The sequence below is a fragment of the Melospiza melodia genome, chromosome 15, assembly GCF_035770615.1.
Source record: "Melospiza melodia melodia isolate bMelMel2 chromosome 15, bMelMel2.pri, whole genome shotgun sequence".
Taxonomy (NCBI): Eukaryota; Metazoa; Chordata; class Aves; order Passeriformes; family Passerellidae; genus Melospiza; species Melospiza melodia.
Window position 1 is genome coordinate 11,064,292 of NC_086208.1, and position 22,424 is coordinate 11,086,715.

The 22,424-nt window shown below is 44.5% G+C and overlaps 2 protein-coding genes and 1 non-coding gene across 10 annotated transcripts in view; 2 read left to right on the forward strand and 1 right to left on the reverse strand.

Annotated features, from left to right (window-relative positions):
• PDE8A (phosphodiesterase 8A) overlaps positions 1-5,903 on the forward strand; it is a 149,148-nt gene extending 143,245 nt beyond the window's left edge. For 3 of the 5 annotated variants that reach the window (XM_063169782.1, XM_063169783.1, XM_063169779.1), the window contains exons 24-25: positions 3,786-4,257; positions 4,801-5,903. The gene's annotated coding sequence lies outside the window, so the exon portion shown is untranslated. The remainder of the gene's footprint in view (positions 1-3,785; positions 4,258-4,800) is intronic. The other 2 variants (XM_063169781.1, XM_063169780.1) reach the window with 2 other exon arrangements.
• LOC134425505 (small Cajal body-specific RNA 15) lies at positions 3,496-3,627 on the forward strand. The gene has a single exon (XR_010029698.1). It is a non-coding gene; the product is annotated as a small Cajal body-specific RNA 15 (non-coding RNA).
• Positions 4,632-22,032, reverse strand: FSD2 (fibronectin type III and SPRY domain containing 2). Of its 4 annotated transcripts, none has more exons than XM_063169788.1 (13): positions 21,916-22,032; positions 19,038-19,848; positions 18,863-18,958; positions 17,577-17,810; positions 16,324-16,346; positions 15,261-15,382; positions 14,112-14,267; positions 13,113-13,247; positions 12,226-12,379; positions 11,711-11,844; positions 10,034-10,166; positions 7,860-8,036; positions 4,632-7,164 (listed from the first exon to the last, which is right to left on the reverse strand). In XM_063169788.1, exons 2-13 carry the CDS (start codon positions 19,806-19,808, stop codon positions 6,912-6,914), a joined length of 2,388 nt encoding a protein of 795 aa, XP_063025858.1. In that variant the 5' UTR covers positions 19,809-19,848; positions 21,916-22,032; the 3' UTR covers positions 4,632-6,911. The 4 variants fall into 4 exon arrangements, with proteins under 4 accessions (XP_063025858.1, XP_063025856.1, XP_063025855.1 ...); XM_063169786.1 differs by lacking the exon at positions 21,916-22,032 and adding an exon at positions 21,765-21,909; XM_063169785.1 differs by lacking the exon at positions 21,916-22,032 and adding an exon at positions 21,753-21,909.
• Between the last annotated feature and the right edge of the window lie 392 nt (positions 22,033-22,424).

Below are 22,424 nucleotides of genomic sequence, written 5' to 3' on the forward strand. Positions count from 1 at the left end.
CGGGCAGTACCGGCTGTTTCACACTCTGTTGCCGGGCAGTGCGGCTGTTTCACACTCTGTTACCGGCAGTGCGACTGTTTCACACTCTGCTTACCGTAAGTAAGGCAGACTGCAAGGACACAGCGTGAACGGGAGCGCTCTGGAGCAGGGGAGTTGCCCAGCCACGCCTCTGTGGCTGGGCTGAGAACGGTGGGTAACATCAAACACGGCTTTTGGGTTTAATGAGGGGGAAAGACTGCAATTGCTGGTGTACAGACAGCTGTCAGGACACTGTGAGAGCAGAGTCAAGTCTCTTCACCTGTCAATCAAGCCCTAAAAGTGAGCGGCCTCTCCCACCCCCTCAAAATCCACGCTGCCAGACTCAGTGCCAATGTGCTGTCCCCTGTTAGGACAGATCTCCGACAAGGCAAGGTCAGAAAGCACAAAGTTTTAGCTGCTCTATCATGCCAGGAACCAAAAAAACAGCCAAAACACCAACCCACCGTCCAACCAAAAAACACACAGAAACCCCAACAACAAAACAAACAATTCAAAGCCTTGTTTCAAAATAAGCTGTTCTAAATAAATAAGTGTTCTTTGAACCACAGCAGAGTACATACGTAACCATGCTTGTTAAGTAAATATCAGTGACATGTTTAAGTCTGGCTCAGTAGGTATTAGCAAAGTGATATTTGTGTTGTTTTGTTGTAACAAGAGTCAATCATGTTTGTAGAAGGTGGTCTGAAAAAAGGGACTTTGGATTTGGGGCTTTATTTCTTCCATCTGCCTACCAGTAGTCCCACTTTGGGACTTAAAAGTCCTTCCCAATGCATTGAATTTGGTGAAGTTATATTTACTTCATTGGCTTAGCTCTGTTCATAATCTGCCTCATGAGTGTTACTTCTTACCCATGGATCCACTTCTTAGATTATTTCTGAAGAAAATCTGTCCTAATACTGGTTGCAAATATATGGTCACATTATTACAGTGTGTACCTGAAATGCCACAGTGCTGTGGCTGAACTAAGTTCAGACCTATTTCCACCTCTTCTGATCACATGCACCGAGCTTAGATTTTCTTCTTGTGCTGCAAGTGGAGAGAGACAGAGAGCCCCACAGAGGCCTGGTCTCACTGCTGTGCCACTGTGCTAACCCAGTCATGAGATATCTACAATGTGCAAAATTCCACACAGGGACTGAGACAGCACAGCCCAAAAGCCAATGGCTGCTTTTCCATTTGCAGCAAAACAAAAACAAAACAAAACCACAAAAAACACCTCCAACAGAAAAACCCCACCAAACAAACAAAACAAAACCATCAGTTTCTAATTTAAACAGCTGTTTGTATAGGTGTTTACGTTTTTGTCTATCCTTTGGCCTTTTGGTTGAAGTCTTAAGAGCCAGATATGAACTCTTAAGGTTAGTGCACAGAGAAATCCAAAGCAAGAGAACAGGTTGTAACAATGATGCTGAATTTTAAATTCTCCACCAGAAACAAAGGCTTTTTTTTTTTTTTTTCTGTTGGGCAGGCTGTGAGGAAGTCAGACTGACTCCTAATGTCCTTTCCTGTATGCCAATACAAGCCATTGCTTTGGGCATGCTCAGAAATTTTCGGCTTAATAAATCCTCACTGTAAACGGCATGCATCCATGTATGGGAAGCAAAATGTTTCCTTCATCAAGCATTTTAGTACACACACCATGAAATATATGACTGTCACTGCACAGGCACAATTCATAGTTCTATTACAGCAGCCTGGCTGCAGCTTTCACCTCAGCACAGGGGCACAGGGCAGGATGTGTTGGAGGGGCCCAGGCATCACCTGACGATTCACTTTCCAATGTCAGAAAGGGAATGTTAAAGGGATTTTGTTTAGAGATTGACAGAAAACTTGAGTGTTCGACTGGCTGCAAATACCTCCAAGGCAAGGGAGTTCACATGCTACTTTGGGCTCAGCCCAGCCTGCATGAGGGTGCCGTGCAGGTGATTTGGGAGCTGTGGAACACCCACCCCAGGAGTGAGAAATAGCAGCTTTGTCCGGCCCCAATCCTGCTGGAGACCCAGGAGCTGCTGAGAGCTGGTGGCTCTCCCTCAGCCTGGCCAGGGCTGTTGCTAGCAGCCGGTGTTATTCTCGTGCTTCACTCTGCAGGATCAAGCACATGTTATGGGAATGAATGGAGATGGACAAGCACAGCAGGTGCTGCACGGGATGGTGGCTGCTGGAGGCAGCAATTCAGCTGTGTGTGGATGGAGCCATCACTGGGGAAGCCGCTCCATGGCCCAGCCCAGGGCAGGTCGGCCTCAGGCGGGCGCCGAGCGTGGTGTGCTCGGCTCGGTCCGTAATGTCTCGGGAATAGGCTGCGTTAGTGAGGCCGGGGCTGCGGGAACAGAGCGCCCGCTCCAGGGGGGAACTTCGAGCGGTCTCTCCCCGTCCGCAGCACTGGCCCGGCACAAGCAGGGAAAGGAAGAAGCGAGAGGAAGGAAGGAAGTAAGGAAGGCAGGTAGGCAGCGCCCGCCCTCTCCCCGCCTTCTCTGAGGGCGCTTCGACCGCGCCGCGGGAAATGGCGGCGCCCCGAGGGGAGGTGGGGGAGCTCATGGCGGCGGGGCCCCGGCCCCGCTCCTGCTCCTCCCGCGGCGGGCTGAGGTGCCTGGGGGCGGCCGGCCGGCAGCGGGAGAGCGGCGGAGCTCGGGCACGGCCTCCCATGCTCGCTAGCACACGGAAAGGCCCCGTGGCCGTGCGGCCAGAGCGGCTCCCGTGCCGTGGCGCCGAGGCCCGGTGTGCCCGCGGCTCTGCCCGTGAGCGCCATGTCCCGTTCGGGAGCCGCCGCCGTGGTGCCCGTCCCGCCGGGAGCCCCGGGCCGCGGCCGGCGCGGGGCCCGTGAAGAGGCGCTCCTGCCCGGGGCCCAGGTAAGCGCTGCCCGCCGGGTCCGCTCGTTGTGGTGGTGATGGTTTAGTGAGGTAGCCCGGGACCCACTAGTGCAGCCTTTCTGGGGCTGTTTAAAGCCATAGCTTGGTGTCTGGATTTTATTTAGCTTTTATTTAGCTGTGGGGTGAGCACCCTTTTGGCAGAGGGTGCAGCCCCTTACAGCCATTTTGTGAAGCAGTTTATGTCTCAGTATCGCTTCCATCAGAGCAAGTAAAGCTTGAAAAGTAAGCTTGTTTAGAAAAGGTTTAAGTAAGGTGGGTAAGATGAGTCCCAGTACATATTGACAACTGAGCACACCACCATGAAAGTGATGGTGAGAAAATGCAATAAAAGGCAGTGTTGTGTTTTGGACTGGCCCAGGACTGCAGTAAAGTGTGGGTAGGAAGCAAAGCCTCACCTTTGCACGGTCCTTGGTTGCTTTGCTGTGTGCTGCTAATGAATGATATTGGGAAACAGAGATGAACAGTAAAAAGATGGAACTGAGTTTGAAGACAGGAATAGGGAATTGCCTTCCTGGTTAGGCCCTGCTGTCTACTTTAGGAGAATTCAGTGTGGTCTGAGGCTTTTCAGGAGTTTCTTGTGGAGTTTCATCTGGAGGACTAAGAAAGTGGAGCCAGTGGCACTATATTGACTCCACTGATACTATCCTCCTAAATTAAATGGTGGGAGAACAAGGCCTGTCTGTGAGATAAAAGTCAGGACCTACTTGATCTACCTACAGTGTTTTAATGGCAGTGAGAGAGAGCAGGTTAAAAGTCACATGTTTCTGTAGTAAAAGGTTGGATGTGTGTGTTTTAAATGTAGATTAAATGTATTCCAGCTATTGCATTGTCTTTTGTATTTGTGCCTTTGACATGTGTCACCTGTTTAATTGCTCACAGGCCCTTTGTTCCCGGCTCCAGCACTGGGTGAGGAGGGACACTGGACATGCCTTGGATTATGGTAACCGGTTTGAAAACTGTTTTCAGCCTCAGAAATCTGTGTGAAACCAGTGTGGCCTTCTGAAAGGGCTTCACGCGATGCCCTCCAGTGGCAACAATGTGAATTTGAAATCACAGGGAAACTGGGGAAAGGGATTCTTCTGGCCTGAAGGGGTTTGGGCAGCCTGGCAGAGTCCCCAGTTAGCTGCTGGGGGAGGATGGTTGGGGGTGCCCTGTCCTTTGGCAGTTCCTGATGCTGCAAGTCCTGCAGGGATGCATGGATCACTGTTGCACATGAGGACTGCCTGTGGGCTTCAGCTGGCCAAAACCAGAGCCTCAGGCATGAGCTTCTGTCCTTTGCAGAGGATGGATTTTACTGTGTGCCAGTAAATGCCCATAAGGAAAAGGAACAAGGAGGAAAAAGACCCAACAGGTATGAGGAAAAATGCAGCTTTGCAGAACATAATGTTAGAACAAACTCATTTTTGACTGTTGCCTTACCACATGATGTAGTTTAGCCAGAGTTCCTGTGTACAGGCCAGAGGTAAGAATTAGTTTTGCCTTATCTGAGATACCTTTTCAATGCAGAGTAATAGATCTCAGATCAACACAGTTGTCCAAGGTGAGTGCTATACTCAGAGTTCCAGTAAACTGTATACACCTGGTGAATAAACTGAATACAGAGACATGCAGGTGTAAACTTATGGCTTAGTAGACCTCTGCAGTGGAAGTGTGGCCTCCCTGTAAAGGATTGATATAGAGATTGTTCAGAGCAACAGCTGGTTTTAAGAAACACACACTGTCAAGTTTCCTTTGCTGTATAAATATTTAAGTGATGGGGTTTGGATTCTTAAAGGAGGAAAAGCTTGGGCTAGTACCAACAGGTGAAGCTTTTGTTAAAGAGAAACATACAAACTCATTTCCCTTACTGTTTTTAACTAGGAGCCAATTATTGCATATTTTTTCTTTCTTTCAGATACTTCTGTCACTGCCTTAGCAGTCCTGTGCCATGCCTGGTGATGACTATGGGGCCGTTCTCCTGAGCAGAGAGAGACATTCTCCTGTGCTCAGCCACTGGCAGCACAACAACAGAACTGTTTGGTACCTGTGTGTGGAGTCCCACTGCAGGGGTGTCTGAGCACCTTGAATTTGGCTCAGAAAATCTGCCCTTGCACTGTCCAGTGAGAGGGTTATGAAGTCCTGGGGACCTGCCAGTTCAGATCACCAACTGGAAAGTATTTGCCAGGTTACAGCTATGGTTTAAACACTTCAGGTGAAAGCTGGTGGTGGGTAGTGGAATCATGGGTTCACCAGCAGCCTTTGTGCATTAGAGGCTCTGTTGGGAGGTTCAGATGTCCTCATACCTCTGCTCTGATGCCTGTGTGTTACACTCTTTCAGGTATCTAAGAGTGGGGCTCTCAGTTTTTGGCTGATAGGGGTAAAACATGTTCCAGTAGGTAGAAGTTGGCCCCAGAGTCAAGGAATAATTTTTAAGCAAAGAATGGTGCTATCTCAGCACTTCCATCCCCTGCACAGGAGCTGTACCCTAGAGCTGCTGTTCCCATGGCCAGGCCATGCCAGCCTCAGCAGGGCACACATGGCCACAGGCTGCTCTGCTCACTGGCAGACCAGGCAACTGAAAGTCTCTGGCCTGCCTACAGCAGGTGTGACAAAGTGACCATAACAACCTTTTCTGCCCTGAAAATACCTTCATTCCTGGTAGGTTGAGAAATGATGCTGTGCTGGTATAGCTCAGTGTTGCTAAACCCATCTTCTGAGGCTTTTGAAACAGATATCCAAGAGCAGCTGGTACTAATCACTGCTGTAGTGACATAGTCAGCTCCTGTTTTTGTGGTTTCTAAAGGCCTGTTTTGGTAAGACTTTAAAAGCTGTTTGAGAAAGAACAGACAAGCTTTTGATACACAGTTCTATGTAAAATCTCTTTAGTTTTGCCAATGGCATTTATTTGTAGAGACCCTGCATATTGTAGAGGCCACTGCTTGTTCCTGGTGATTCCCTAGAATGGAAACTTGAACCAATGATTTTTGTAATCAATGTGCAATAAATCTGTGGAAAAGCTCCTCTGTTAATGACTCTTGATTGAGTTCAGGTAGTTTTGACATGGATGGATGAGGCTGTTCAGAGCTGGCCAAGCCTGCTTGACAGGCAGGGTCTGTCTTGATTGGTGTCTGGAAATGAAACCCAAACAAGGATGTCTCAACTGCATGCTAGGCCAGAGTCCTGCCAGCCTCACTGGACACACACAGCTTCTAGGGCACAGCATGGAGTGCAATTCTTCAGTGCTGATGGGGAGAACAGATCTGTGGAGGGAGGGTACACCCAAGTGGAGATGAGCATAGCTAAAAGGAAGCAGCTAAAAATGTTGCTTTAGGTTTTTCTACAAGGACAATCAAGCACTGCAAAAAGCCTATCTTTTTTTTTTTTTTTTTTCCTGGGTGAATGAATGAGAAGCATTCTGTAAAAATTTGGCTTACATTTGAGACTGGAGTGCAGGCTTGGGTATTCCAGAAAGTCCTACTGGGTATGTAGGCACAAATATAGGGGCAGCATATTTGATTATCTTGTGTCACAACAAGAACATTTGATTGGGAGATCAGCTTCATGACTGGAGTGCTTTCAGCTCCAGCAGCTGTACAGTGATTATGCCTTTTGCTATTTTTGTTTTCCTTTGAGTTTTTAGCTCTTGAGTAGACTCAGGAGTAGAATCAATGATTGCTTTGGAACTGGGGAGTTCCCTAGGCTTCAGGTGGGTGTTGGGGGAGCTGTGATCCAGCTGCCACTGCAGGGTGGTGACAGCATCACCTCTGAGAAGGAAAGTGTCCATTTCTAACAAGAATTCTGAGATGCTGATGGCTCTTGTGACCCTAGTGGCTTTTTGCTAAGATCCTTCCCAAGAGGATGTAAACTCCAAGCTGCCAGGCTTGGCAGCTGGTTTGGGTCAAGGTTGCTTTGCTCTTACTAGGGGGAAACTGCTGGTTCAAAGGGAGTGTGATGGTACAGTTAATGCTGAAAGAGGGCATTGCTCAGGGCAGGTTACACAGGGGTGTGGCAGCTGCAGAACACAGGTTATGGCAGGGCAGTCCATAGGGGTGTTGTAATTCCAGTGTGTATCCTTAAGATACCAGGTGTTTCCAGTGCAAAGCAGGGGTGGACATAATGCTGGAAGGGTGAGTTGAATGTGTGAAGGTGCTGGGCAATATCTGCATTGAAAAATGACAGTCTGCAGTTCTCATAGTCCAGCAGGATGCCAATCCTTCTGGGGGGAACAGTAATTCTGATGTCAGGTGTCATCCCACTGTGCAGGAATTCATACTTGTGCCTGCAGGTGAGAAAAACAAAAGAGCTGAAGGCACCCTGGTTCCTCTCAAAGGGAAGCACTTTGTGCACGCAGGTGCCCAGGTTGCACATGAGAGTCAAAGGCAGTGGTCCAGGGGAGAGCCAGCAGTGCAGCTGAGGCAGGAGGGAGCTGGCATTTCTGCAGACATACTGCCATAGGCAGGACAGAGATGAAAACCAGTTGGGTTTAGCTAGATATGTAGTTTCGGGATTGCATAGATTATTACTGTCTTCTCACTGAGGTTTTAGTAATGTTTACAGCTAAATTCTGCAACTCTGATTTTATTCAGGTTTGTTCCTGCAATTTGTTTCAATGTGACAATGTCTCATTGCAATGAGACAATGTATCACAGAGAGACCCTTCAGCTTGATTCAGTAGCACCCTCTCAGAGTCAATGGAAATGGGTGCTTTAAGATGCAAATCTGCCAAAACACAAGTTCTGAAGCAAGGAAGTTGGGCAAAATAACTCATGCCAAATACTGCTGAAACACCCTAAAAAAGCAGGAGGATTTGCTGAAGCAGTATCCTTCCACCACTGGTTCACAGGGACAGCGGTGGGATGTCGGAGTCCCCAGTGCCTGGTCTGAGCTGATACAAAATCTCTGCTTTCCCTGCTGCCCTGCCTGCAGGTGTGAGAGTTGTTCCTGTTGGAGACCTGCAGCCTCCACAGCCCTTACCTGGAGGGTGTGATGATATGCCTCATGCACCAGGATGAGTTGTTTGCCCCCAGGTGACCATGTCTTGGAGTGTTCTCAAAAGCCACACCAACTCTGTACTCTGTATCTTCCTCAACTTCCACCTCCCAGTAATGCTTTCCTGGAAATGGGATCAGACTGCCCAGGATTGCAATACATCTGTGGGAGACAGGAATAGGTGTTTTAATAGGTGTTAAAAGGCAGGGCCATTTTATAATTCTCTTTACAGTGTTTAGATAGGTTCAGGTATGGATATGCTTGGACATTACATAGCAATAAACAAAAGCCACTTCTGCTGTCACCTTAGCAGTGCAGTGTGTTTCGACTCCAGTGAAATCCCCAGCCTGCAGGTTTCTTTGTGACACCTGCCCTGTTTTTACTTGTGGGTAGCTTTGTAGAAATGAGTGCCCCAGGCACTTCCAGGAAGATGGAGAACAGCATCCCATAGTGCCTGGATTTTCTGGGAAAGTTAATGCTTGTTAGAAAAGAGAGTTCTCTAGTGAACTCCAGCATAGCAGAGGAAAAAAGTACAGATTTTGCATTTTCTTTCCCAACAGCCCAGGGTTTTGAACATCACTCACCACTGGAACTGAGCACTGTAACAGCATGAAGTTCCTGGGGCAGCTGGGGAGGAGGGAACCTGTCTACACTGCTTCCCTCTGGGTTTGGAGAGATTAGGAAGAATTGAACACAGTAGGAGAACTTGTAATATGCTGGGTACCTGAGCCATGAAATGTATGATTGGAACCATGCAGAAAATAACTCTTTTGAAAGTTGTGTAGTAGAGACAAAGATAATGTACTACAGAGACCCTTCAGCTTGATTTACTGGTACAGTCTTGAAATCAAAGGAACTGGGTGCTTTGAAGATGCAAGTCTGCAAAAACACAGGTTCTAAAGCAAGAAAATTGGGCAAAATAACCTGCTCCAAATGCTTCTGAAACACTCTTAGGAGAGCAACATGAGTCCTGTAAGCTTACACCTCAGCTTTTTCTTAAGAAAAGTACATGGCGTATTAGCTGTCATTGTCAAGGGGGACGGCAGGTTTCAAACACACACAACTTTTATGTTTCTATGGTAGTGTGTAAAGTTATAAGTTACAAAGGAAAAGGATGTTGCTGGCAGACACTGAGGTCTTCTAGGCAATGCTGAGAGAGAGCCGCACTCATCATTTGGAGGCTGTGTTGCTACAGCCTGAGAAGGAAAAGGAAGGATGCAAAATGGATGGGTAAACAGCTGTGAACAAAACCATAGTAATGAGAGCTGCAAAGCCACCAAGGCAAACCTGAGCTGCACTGAGGAACTACTGAGGAAATACATCAGCTACCCAAACTTAAGAGACCACACAAACTTCAGAAAGAAGAGTTTGCCATGTAAGTTCCTTGGGAGCTTTTTTTTTTCTTCTTTTTCCCCCTTTTTTCTTTCTTTTTTGTTCTTTTTTTTTTTTTTTTTTTTTTTCCTTTATTTTTCTTTTTTCAGTATCTTGGTTTGAAGGAGATTTGTTAAAGTTCATAGTGGTACCAAAACCTCAGCCTTTGAATGAGATGAGTGCCAGCTCTGGCTGTGGATGTGAAACATCAAAGCATCTCATGGAAGTGGGATGAAATCCCATTTAAGATTACCATGATGGCTTTAATGAAAAGGATCACCACTCTTTTCTACCAAGCCCTCTAGTAGCACTGCATTTCCATGGAGGGAATAAATTGTAGACTTGTATTTTCCTGCAATGCCTGTCCTAGTTATGTGGTGTTTCTGTGGTTTTGACTGGAAAATGCATTTTGGCAAGCTTAATCTCTCTCTTCAATGGCAAAGGGCATAATCTTTTTAAAAGTAATACCTGTTGGTCCAAATAGTATCAGTTATATCTTTCAGCAAGAGGTAAGTTTTCAGATCCCTCTCCTTTCCTTAGTATTTGTTGTGGCACCTAAATACCTGTTCAAATTTAGCTCAGTGTGCCAGACATAAGTAGGCTTGTACATGATTGTGGCTGCTGCATCTGTAATCCTGTTTAAGAACTTGCATTAATTTCCAAGTTCCAAAGAGCAGCTGGAGAGAGAGATTTCAACTCAAAAAATTAATCAGAGCTGCTGAAAGCCCCATTAGACATTTCCTGGCATCTGTTAAAAGAACCAAAGGAACTGAAATGCCCCTGTATACCTTGTAAAGCTGTTATCATAGACAGGCAGATCACACTCTGGGTTTTCCAGTTCATCACATGAAATGGTAAATCCATCATCTAGAATTGCCAGTAAAGGATGGGCTGTGTCCTCATTAAGGTAGAAGCAGGTGCCTGCAAGAGAAAATGCCTAAGGATAACTCCAGTATCTCCTTATAACATGAGAATTGCAGCAAGGGTGTGATGAAATGTTATTTGGATGCACAAAAAGATTCACCAATGCTTTATAAAGAATCTGTGGCTGGCATTGAGAGGACAAGATCATATATTTAAAATTTTTCTAATAAATACTTGTTTTACAGCTTAAGACTGTTTAGTTTCAGTCTGGTGAAAAGCAGGGGACTTAGCCTGGTTTTGAACCCTACCAGGGCTCAAAGCTGCAGGCATTAGGAAGCATCTATTCAGAGATGAGTTCTCCTTGCAATCTACTGGTTTCAAGTAATCTGTTTTTAATCACTGAAAAGAGAAAGGGGGTGTGAAGGACTCTCCATGGCCTCACCCATCCCCATAAATGCTGGGCAGTTTGAAGAGAAAGGATCCCTCATGCTTCAGCACCTCCTTGGCAGACCAGCCCTCAGAGAGGTAAGTCCAGCCCAGGATAAAAGTGTTTCTGCCTTTCTTCCTGCAGAGACTTCACAGAGCAGCTCTGACACACTGGGGCCTGAGGAGCAGCCACCATTGGCACAGCTGCTGTTTGTAGTTGGTGCTTGTTTACCCACCCCAGAAAGGATCAAAGGCCATTCACAGTGCTGGAGGTGGGTTCTTGCAGCCAACAGATCAATTTGCATCAGCTGTTTGCATAATGTAGACTCTGAGAAGATTAATCTCCCCATGGTAATCCCAAATGAAATCATTGTAATCAAACTGCAAGTTACTTCATTGCAAATACAATACAAACAATGACAGGGCAATTACAGGCATGTGCTGCTGAAAACAAACACATGCTGTGCAAACAAAATGGGCAATTTCAAATATTGAGTTTGATTTAAGCACTTGGAATACACACAAACGATGGCAACACAATGACAGTTTTCCTCTCCAGGGATTTAAGGATGAGCATTTCTTTTCTGTGGTGTCACTGCTGTGTGGCAGACAAGTTTTTTACTAAAACATAACTTTGTGTGGTCATCTTGCTGAATAAATACAATTTTCAAATGTCTCAGAAGGTGAGGGCAGAAGAGACACAGGTAAGGTGTGAGTGGGATGGGAGATTTGAGATGAGCAGTGATGAAGGTGAGCACTGATGTCTGCTAAATGGCTCTAGAAAGTGCTGTCTCAGCCATAATTCCCAGCAGCAGCTGCATTACATGGTAATCTCTGAAGTAAAACCACACTACAGCTTTCCTCACTGGTGTGTCAGTACTTTGCAGGCTGGCAATACGTGGGTGTTGAGCTACACTGTCTTTTAAAATGTTTAGGAATTAGTAACTTTCAAGTACCAAATGCACCAGACAGCAATAATATAAATTACAGAGCTAAAGCAATGCACTTATTGTTACAAGAAGTTGCTTTTTTCATTCCTAAAATGTTACCAGGTGTGTAATTAGATGTGAGAAATTAGGATCTGGTCCAGAGGCCGTTGAAACCAGCAGGAATCTCTCTGTTAAGACAATAGATGCTCCAATAAGCTGCTGGGGTTGTTCCAAGCTGTACAGTACCTGTGGTGTGTATCAGGACAGGTTCACTTCTTTCACTGGAGCCACCCAGGTTTTGGGCTCTGACACAGATGTGATACTTTTGCGTTGGCTGGAGGTGAATTAGGACTTCACAGTTAGGGATCCCAACAATAGATCTGCAGAAAACAAATCCATGGAAAATGACAGGGTAGAAAACAAAAGTAGGCCTTTGAAATTATTTTTCTGAGCAACAAGGAAGACATTACACTTCAACATGTCTTGTAACCAATCAACAGTTTCCCTTGTACAATTGTCTGTAGCAGGGCAAGAGAGAGTCTGTCACAGACTGCAGATTTTTACATCTGCTTCTGCCCTTTTCCAATACTCATAATTCTCATGTAGTAATTTCTTATTAACATTTTACAACTAGTTTTACTAAGAGAATTGTTTGTAAATTCACCAGAAGGTCATGGGTCCTTTCTTAGTCCTGTCTGATGCCACACAATTGAAATGGTTTAATCTCTACAGGCCATGGGCTCAATAGAAGAGTAACTCACTCAGTAATAATATCATCATTTTCTTCATCTGTCAGCTTGGACAATTCAACTGTGTAGGAATCCACAGGGTTAATGTCTCTGGATTCCCAGCACACCAGTGCTGCATTTTCACAGCTTTGGATCTTTTTATTCTTTATGATAGGTGGTGAAGGAGCTAAAAAGTAGAAAAAAGAACAATTCTGAGCTGTTGCTTGAAGATGTTTGCAAACAACATGCTTTGAAGACAAATAAATAGAAAAATGCTGTTTACTAATACTGTGAAGAAACCTGCTTCCCCAATGGACAATAAACAGCAGGTAGAGTGATTAACAGTACTATTTAAAGACTTCATTTAGACTATAAAGGTCCCAAGAGAATTAAACAGAGAAGTAGCATAAAGACTGACTACACAACTGTTTATTAGTTTTGTTTTGTCATAAAGGTGCATCTCTTCTCTGCTCTGAGATGTCAAAGACATCTGGAACAAGCACTTGAAGGTCTCACACTGACTTGCTCAATCTGATGTCAGAATTTCACACAATGTCCTTGACTGAACTGCAGTTAAAAAGAACAGCATAACAGGTGAATCCACAAAATACCTATAGGCCAATGAAAGGAGAGCTGGGATTCATCTGGCAGAACCAGGAAACTTGAACCTTCTTCACAGCTGGTCTACATGCTTGCATTTAAATAAGTTATTTTGTCTCTCTGCTTCTGTTTCTGCCACTCTAAAACAGGGATAGTTGGCATGAGAGGCTCTCTAAATAAAAGTGGGGAATTACCATGCAGTCAGTAGGCTTACATCAGAAGAAAGAAAGTTCCCAGAAAGCATTACTTGCATAAAATTCAGAGATTATTTTGAATTTCACTATGAAAATTACAAAGTTGTATGAACAAACTATTTTTACCTGTTACATAAACTGCTCTTTCACTTGGTGGACTGATTCCAGAGGCATTTAAAGCACTGACCCAAAATTCATACTGTGTATTTGGCAACAGATCAGTAATGGTGCAGTATGTTTCCTTCACTTTTAGTGTGTGCTCTGAAATGACAACAACAAAACAAAGCATTTACAGTGCCTTTACACACTTGCCCACTTTTCCCCAGAGCTGCATCACACAGTGGAGTTGGGGTGCATTGTTTTGGGTGCTGAGTTCAGGAGAGCTCCTTGGGCTCCACACCCTTTGATCAGCTGTCAGGCAGTTTCACAGTGCCTTCCTCTAAAGCTGCATAAATCAGATGGCACAAGAGCTGAAGCTATTTTACTGCTCATTTCTCATTCTTCATCTCACAAAATTCCAATAGTTTCTGCTTTTCATTCTGAACTGGCCACTCTACTGGCACGCTACTGGCTTCCACTTTTGAAGGTACTGCAAGAACAGTATTAGCAAAGGCAGTTTTGTCACAAGGCTGAGACATTTTGGCTCTGTGTTTTTTTGTGTGCCTGTACATTTTAGGGAGTTACAGACTATTATTAGCACTAAGATAAGCTGTAAAATCATCTGGGGGTTTCAGTTGGAGTGCTGATGATAAGATGATTTGCTCTTTAAAAATACTGCAATTTAAAAATGCATGATGTAGCACATGTTCTAACACAGTGCCCACCCCCCAGAAATCCTCGTGACTCCATCCACTGTCCCCTTCTCATTCCTGCTGTCCCTGCTGCTGCCACATCCTGTCTTTGCCCCTGTGATGGGTCCTGCTGGAGCTGGCAGCATGGCAGACCTGGCAGGGGAAGAGGGACAAAGCAGAGGGTGGTGGCAGATATGACAGTTTTGGTGGCAGACAGTGCACGAGGCATGCAGAGGCACTTTGGCATCAGCTGCTTTTGCCACCGGAGGGCTGAGGTGTCCCTTGGGTTTGCCACTGGAGGGCTGAGGTGTCCCTTGGGCCCCAGCCTCCTTACCTGCTTGCCCATCCCTGTGCCTCTCATTGCTCACAGGTTGGTAGCACAGCTGGTAGCACTCCACAGTGTCATCTGAGAAGAGGCCCCAGCAAATTCTCAGCGAAGTGCCAGTTGCTGCATTGGGAGCCTGGGGGTTGATCACAGGGGCACAAGGAGCTGCAGAGGAAAAAACAGGTCAGTTTTTGAATGTATAATCATGGTTTGTTGTACCTCTCCTCTCACAAAGGTGTTTGCACAAAGCCTTGGCACTGAATAGGGTCATGTTCCTCCACTCCTCCCACATGGAGAAAAGTCAGGAGCTGAGTCTGCAATTGCAGCTAGTAATCAGGTCACTGGCGTGTGAGAATTAGCCTTGCTTCAAAACAAAGGCAAACCAGTGAAAGAAATAAACCCCAGCCTTTCCCTCCTCTGAGGGTTGCTCCAGTGAGCCCAACATCTGCCATGCCAGCACTGCTGCCAGCCACCCAGGGATCAGGGAAAAGCTGTACAACAGGGGGCATCAGCACAGCCAAACAAGCACCAAATGCTGTTTTATGTTAAGAAAACACAGTATTGGGTGTAAAAAAAAATAATGTTCTTTCTGACCATTTGTGATGCACCAGAAAATATTTAAAATTTTAGGCATTTTTTTAGTTATTCAAAATTTGTTTATGCTGTGCTGTCTCCTGTGGATTATGGGGGAAAAAATGCTTGCTAAATAGCAGAGGAATAAGTCACTGAAATCTGTTTATCAAGAGAAGCTGGGTAAGTTATTTAAAGTAGTCCGGAGTTCCTCTTTATTTTGTTCAAGCAACTACAATGTAAGAGAAGTTATCACTGACTAAGCATGCCTGACCCCTCAACAGAAGGGGGTAATCTTCATGAGTCTTCTAGGAAATCATCCAGCAAAAGCAAGGAAGTCCCAATTTAGCAGTAATTCTGGTAATTTTATATTGAAAACAAATGGAAAAAAAATTCCAAAAATACCTTCCGGAGTCCCTGTATATATAGGCAAATTAAAAAAACAAAACAAAACAAAAAAAACTAGAAGGGAAACTAGGGACAAGTTAATTCTGCCTTTGCAGATCTCCTTTAAAAGAAGAAATGTTTAATACATATCCTTACTTAAATGTAAATAGGTGTGAAATAATGACCAGTTAGGAAAAGTACCTGGAATAGCATTAATGGAGTTCATTAGTTGTTCAACTTCAGAGACATCTATGGCCCGCTCTTCAAAGTCTGGCAGTGTTGAAAGCTCTAAATTCACCTCTTGCTTTAAGAATTCTTCCAGCCTGTAATTGTAGGGGGAAAAAATAATGTCTAATTGGAAGTACCGTAGTATTGGAGGTATCAGTCTATGATTCCTATTTTTAAGAGAATAGCAGACTCCAAATTAGCACCTATTTCCTTAAAACACCATTTTCACAGCTGGACAAGCTCAGCCTCCTCTGCCTACAGCTTGGAGACACGTGGCCATCAGTGCCCCAAGATGGCAAAGAGAGCTGGCTGCTGCTGCTGGGGCTGAGGGCCACCCTGGTGTGCCCTGCTCCTGCAGAGAGCAGGGCAGTGGGGTATGCCCAGCACCTCCCTAGGGAAGCACCCTATTAGCTCCATAACTCCCATTATTTTGAATTCACACTATTATTAATTCATGACCTCGTGGCTCTAGGTGTTGTAAATTTGAAAGAAAGGGGTATCTTTTCTCTGTGCTTTCATGAACAATAACAGTCAATTAATAGGGTGGTTTTTGCCTATGATGTGTGCCCTAAGACTTCTTCCAATTGCTCCAATATTTTTCTGTATCTGTTCTGAGCTCCCACAGCTTGATTTTCTACCTCACTATATTAATGCATAAATAAGCCCATTACAGTATATTTAGGGAGCTCAATTTTAGTCTCATTTGGATCCAGAGTGGTTATTTCAAGAGCTTTAGCAATCCTGTTTCTCAGTGAAATTACTTCCTTATGACTAAGCTGAAAACACTGATTTATTCAGGCTCTAACTCTCCTTTCGGATTTCTTGAAATTGGAGCCAAACAAGTTTTGAGTGTTAAATTTCTTAGAGCAACTTTTTCTGATGCACTTTAAAACAAAAATACTAAATATTTCAATAGCTTTAGTGGCTTAGACAACATTTGTGTGCCTGAACAAAGTCCAGAACATGCAAGCATCTCCAATAACCCATCCAATTAGCAGGAAGAAATGTGACACAAAATCCCAGACTGTGATACTACCTGTCAACCATGGTTACTGCTGCCTGTTGGAAAAAAAGGACACAGTGTTAGAGGTAGAAAAGTCCAGAGCCAGACTACATCATGCTGTTGACCTGTCTTACACAAATTGCCCCAAATGCAATACTTGGAGTGAAGTAATTTGCTCTCTCCCAACTCTGAGAACAAAGCCAGCCCTTTCTACTGAAATGGACACATCCTAGGTGAATTTACAGAAAGATAATGAGCAATATCAGGTAGTCATCAGTGTCTGCCCATTGAGACTTTAGACCAATTACTCCTTTGGTTGTCCAAAGTGCCAACAGATCCCTCACAAACAAAAACCAAAATCAGCTGGGCAAAAGAACTCATGAAATTATCTGTGCTGGAGGGAGTCTGAGAAGTGCATGTAACTGGAAACAGTGCATGTACAGGAGAAAACCTAAGCCCCAGAGAGCTCAAAACCAACATTCACTTTTTGATGAACAATGGTTCTTAGGGTCTATGTAAACTGTTTACAAGGTAAGGAGAAAATAAGTTTATTCCAGAGATGCAGAGGAATGGGAAAAGTCAGCTCATGAGAAGAACTCAGCAGGCTGGAGTCACAGCAAACTGACCCACAGAAGTGCACTGGTGTTATGAGATTTGTTTGTTGTCCAGATCAGAAGTTACTGTCACTGTGCTACAGAAATGCTCCCACCCACCTTAGTCACAGGACAACTCAGGTGAGAGCAATCACGTCATCAGTAAAAATTCTGATTTTTTCTCCAATTATTTTTCTACCTGCCAAAGAAAAATATCTTCTTGACACCACCTCAAGAGTGGGATTTCATCCATCACTTTGTGGGAGCTTTTGACATATTTCAGCTGAACTTTCCTCCAAAATGAGCAAGAAAAGGAAACATCTTCCTAAGTGATTACATCAGCCTGCCTGCTGTGAGCCCAGAATAGAGCAAGAGAGCTGAGCCTGCACAAGGCAAGGAACACTAAGTGCTTCCAGAGTTTCCCCAGATAAGCATTTCAGCAAGATATCTTCTCTCTGAACCCCAGTGTGACTCACAAATGAATGAGCATCCAAATTACAAACTTCTGCTTCTGCATTTTGCCCCCATTGTGCTGCCCTACTAAGTCAATGCCACCATGCCAAGCATGAGGAGCAGTGACAGCACCACGGACGGAGCATCCCAAATTCTCCTTAGCACTAAGGCTGCTTGGGATTCTCAGACAGAGACTCCTTGCAAGCAGCAAAAAGCACTTCAACAGTTAAAACTCTTTACCTTCATAAATTCAGCTTTGTCATTTTCCAGGAAAAGCTCCTGGGTTTCATCTGTCAGCTCCTTGCAGGTGTCAAGATTTTTCCCACAGCTGACCAGCTGCTCATACAGAGCTTCCAGCTTCTGCCTCTTCTCTTCTCCCAGTGCTTCCAGCTGCTCCTCATACTTCTGAGCAAGCACTTGCACTGCATCGTTGTAATGCACCTCAAAGTTCTGCTCCTGCCTCCCAAAATTTTCCTGCAAGATATTTGAGGGTTTGCACCTTGGCATCAAGTCTGATCCACAGGTCATGCAGAGGAAAATATTACTCTGGTCTGCCTAAATTTCTCCTTACCATAGAGGTAATATGTCATGATTTAATTCACTAGGACACAGTACCAGTACACAGAAGGTGTAATTTGACTTATGTGCATTTTTAGGGGTTTACTCTGATCATTCACCCCACACTAAAGCACAAAAGTGTTGGATTTTGTTCCAGAAATAAGAGCAACAGAAATTACAGCAGGAACAATGATGCTCCCCTAAACCCAGGGAGCACAACCAGGATATATCCTAGGCATAATCTCAGAAGCATTTCCACCAACACAGTGAATCACATCTTTCCACGAAAGAAACCATGGCAACTCAGTGGGATCCATGGATTTGTGCTGAGGCAGCTGGGTAGCTAATGCTGGTGTCCTCACTCACAGCTGGAGAAAGCATTAGGAAGGGAAATTTAAGGAGCAAGCAAGGCAAGGAGCAGTCCCAGCAGCTGCTCACTGTTCAGGCACTGATGTCCTCCTGTGCCACATGCAGCAGAGAAAAGCCTGCAGTTGAGTTATTGCTGGGTTTGAACTTGCTGCCAGCTGACCTCCTTCCCCTGGGGCCAAGTGACAGCAGCTGAGTGGGAGCACAACTCTTGAAGGCGTCAGCTTGAACGGCTGGGCCGAGGGTTTGCCTGGATCTGACACTTCTGTGAATGAAGCTGAGGGAACACAAGGGCTGCACTCTGGATGGACTAGTTAGATCACAGCTCTTTGGCCATTTAAAGCTAAGATGACCTAAGTGGGGGTCACTTTATTTCTGAATGCAAAACTCTGTGCAAATTATAAATGTGGTTTTACTAGCCCACTTAAAAAAATCTTTAGGATGAGTTTTCCTGAGTACTTCAGTCTAGACAAACCCCAAGATAACTCTGTGCTCTGTTACTGTAAGTACCTCATTAACAACTGAATACTATGAATGTCAGTATGACTGTCAAAATGTTTAACCCCACTACCATAAAGTTAGCCCAAGAGAAAATGCCTTACCTCTACAGTGATGAAGATTTCCTCCAAATGGCTGGCAACATTTTCCATCTGAGCAATCTGTTCTTCCAACTTGCACATGTTTTTATGGATCTCCTCCTACAAAACACCCAGTGTGATTCTTACTATGTCTGAAGACTGTTTTAGAGGCGCCACAGTACACCTGCATTACTCTCACCTTTTCACTTTCCACAGCACTGGGGAGCTGAGCAACCTCATGATCCTTGTGTTCACCAAACAGTTTGTCAAAAGCTCGGATTGGTATCTTGCAGGTGGAACAAAAAACATCTGCTGCTTCTTCCTCTTCTTCCTCCTCCTCCTCCTCTACCTCCTCCTCACTGACAGCCTGACTGTTCCACTCGTCTGACATGCCACCACTGCTTAGCCCCCCTCTGGACCATGTGCTGCTCTCAGCCTCATCATCTGCTCTGGCTTTGCTCTGATTTTCACCTTGAGAAGCCTCATCAGGAAGTCCTTGCTGCTTTGTGCTTTGGCTTGGATCTTTCACTGAAGAGCTGCTTTTTGACCTGTTATATAAGGAACCTTGTAATCCTGCTTTTTCTGTGCGAGCTGGTGGCCATCTGCTCTCCACCTTCTCCAGATGTCCTCCAAGAAGCTCAAGCTCTTTTTCTCTATCCTCATCAAGTCCATACATCTTAGCCAACTCTGCAACCTCCTTTTCCAAGTCATAGCCAACTTCTTGTGGGCGCTGAACTTTTTCACTACTCGGTGCAGATTCCCTTCTCGTATCCCCCAGAGATCTGTCTCCTCGACCAGAGGGCTCTTCAGGAAAGATATCAAACCTCTCCTTTGATCCATAAAGATCCATGTGATAGAAGATCAGACCTTCAGTCTCAGTGTCACTAGGCTCTGGGGCTGGTGGGGAAGCTGAGTGATATCGTTGGCCGCTAGTCCCATAGTCTCTCGTGCTGCCAGATCTGGATGACATTGGGATCCTCAGGGAGGCTTTTGAGATGATGAGACTCAAGCTTGTAAAAGATAAGAAAGATCTTAATCTCAGTCCTGATATCTAAGTATGTAGCTATTCTTGCTTAAAAGTATAGGGATAGATTAGGTTTGGCTGAGGACTGCTCAGTCCTGGAGGTAGGCATGAGAAAGACCAAAGTCAGTAGCTTCACTCCCTAAGTGAAGCTGCTGATGGAACACCATAGGAAGCTTGTCTTCTTCTCACCTCAGTGCAAAGCACAGCAGAGAGCTGTCTCTGGTGTGCATCCTCTTTTCTGAGTACCTCATCTGTGACCCTGATGCCTGATTTCCAACTGTAGAGCAGTCCTGTCCTCAGATAAACACTGTGACTGTGCTTCAGGCACAGTTAGTGCTGCTCTGTGCAATTGGAAATGGCCTGGTTTGAAGCCTGCTCACTCTTCAGCTGCTGTCAAGCATGTTTTCTGAACTGTCAGTCAGGCATAATGTAGAATGTCCTCTGTTGTGAGCACTGATGCCACAGAACACACTAGTAAATGCCCTGGAAAGTGCTGTTCTGTATTTTTCAAGTTGCTATTCTTAATATTGAAACTTGAGTCAAGGTCTTGGGTCCTTTCTAAAGAATATCACAGAGAAAACATACTGCCCTTTGGGGCTTCTCACGTGCTGTGGAAAATATACATTTTAACATATAAAGCATCTGGTAACTAGGGAGCAAGGCAGGCCATTGGCCTGTGGACAGAGATGCCTGCTCTGACCCAAACCTTGCACATTTTGTGTGTTCTGTGCAAGGAGGGAGGTGTGAAAAGCATGTGCAGGTGACATGCAAAGCTGTATGATAAAGCAGATGCATGTGGGATAACATTAAAAGTGCAAAGGCAATTTTAATGCTGATTCCCAAGCCCACTCTTTCCAATCAGCCTGCATTAACAGCAGTGAGGTAATGCCAGTACAGAGTCAGAGCTCTCTCTGAGCTGAAACGTCCCCACAGCCCTTCAGTGCTCACCAACATGGATGGAATCATAGCTACAAAACTACTCAGATCAATTTTATCAGCAGTTTAATACCACAAGCAAAAGACTTCATGGAAAGATTTCAGCTGAATATCACTTAATCTGTAGTTACATCTAGTCCTAGGTAAGTGAAGCATATGAAAGCTTTAAAATCATTTTCTCACAGAAGAAAAAAGCCAAAAGATCAGTCAGACATCAGTGCTATCAGAGCTTCTGCATAAGTTTTCACATAAGTTTGCTTTCAAACTATTATTTATGGTCTTTTTAGTTTTGAGTAGTTGCTATTACCTCAAATTTATTTAATCAACATTTTACTAATTTTCCTGAGAAATGCTTAGCTAACAGAGTCAACACAATTTGTAGAAAGCAACTTCCCAAACCAGTGAAAAATATTGAGACATTTTGCACTCTCTGGTTTTATATCCCTGGCTGAGTGCAGCCCTACAAATCTGTAAGAAAACCCACACAGAAGTTCATAGCTTGTCTTCTGGCACTGCAGACATGGGTGTGCATTCTACAGTTAGCAATATCCTACTATGGACAAAAAGTTAGGCAGAAATACTATTTATGCTGAAGGCAATAAAATAAATAATGCAAATTCTAACATTTTAAACAGAGAAAAGGTCTTAACACATACCAGAAAATGTTGTCTGGCTCCTGCAAAGACTTTTTTCCCCATAATTAAAACAATAAGGCTTGCTTTAGAAGCTACTACTAATTAGAAAAGTGAATTAACATTTTTTCCCCTACCAAAATGAAATGAAATAAATTAAAATTAGCATAATTAAGCTTGTCTGCAATCCTGCTGCCTAAATAAGATTTTCAGATGATTGCTCAGTGTTTGCTTGCTTTGCAGGCACAGATAAAATTACATTAAGCATGTTTAGATCCGTGACCACCAGTTATCATAAATACATAACAAAGAATGTTACTACCTAAAAACTTGCCTTCTATCTTAAGACGTCATAAATTCTTCTGATAGCTCAGATGGCATCAAAGTTAACTTCTATTCCCCCTAGTAAAAATTAATTCACACGAAAGCAATTCCTTGCCACTTTCCTGTAACTGCAGCTGGGAGACTTATTGCAGAAACCTTACCCTGCCTCTTTGCTCAGACAGGGGCATGCCAGCAATGAGCAATGGCACAAATATAGATGTGCCCTGGCTGTCCTTCAGCAGTGTGCTGCTTGAGTGTCACCAGGATGAATGTCACACACTGAGAACAGGCTCTGAAGTACTGAGAGCAGCTACAGAGAGCCCTCACTAAAGCCTGAGTACCCTCTCACTCTTGGAGGTGGGATTAATAAACACTGCAGAGTGCATTCATTGCCTCTGGGTGTGATTTCCAAGGCTGGGGTGTTAGGCAGAGTGTCCTGTGTGGGATACACAAAACGTGCAAACAACTCACATGGCTGGACATGTGTTTACAGAGTTGCACAACTTAATGGAAGTGCCTGTTCTGTTCTTTGCAAACACTCACTGGTAAAGTCCTCTCAAATTAGCAGGAGCTTTTCTACAGGGCTGAGTTGGAATCATGATCATATATTAGAAAGAAAATTTAGAGTTTAGGAAAAAAAAATCATACCATTAGTTATGCTTATTATACA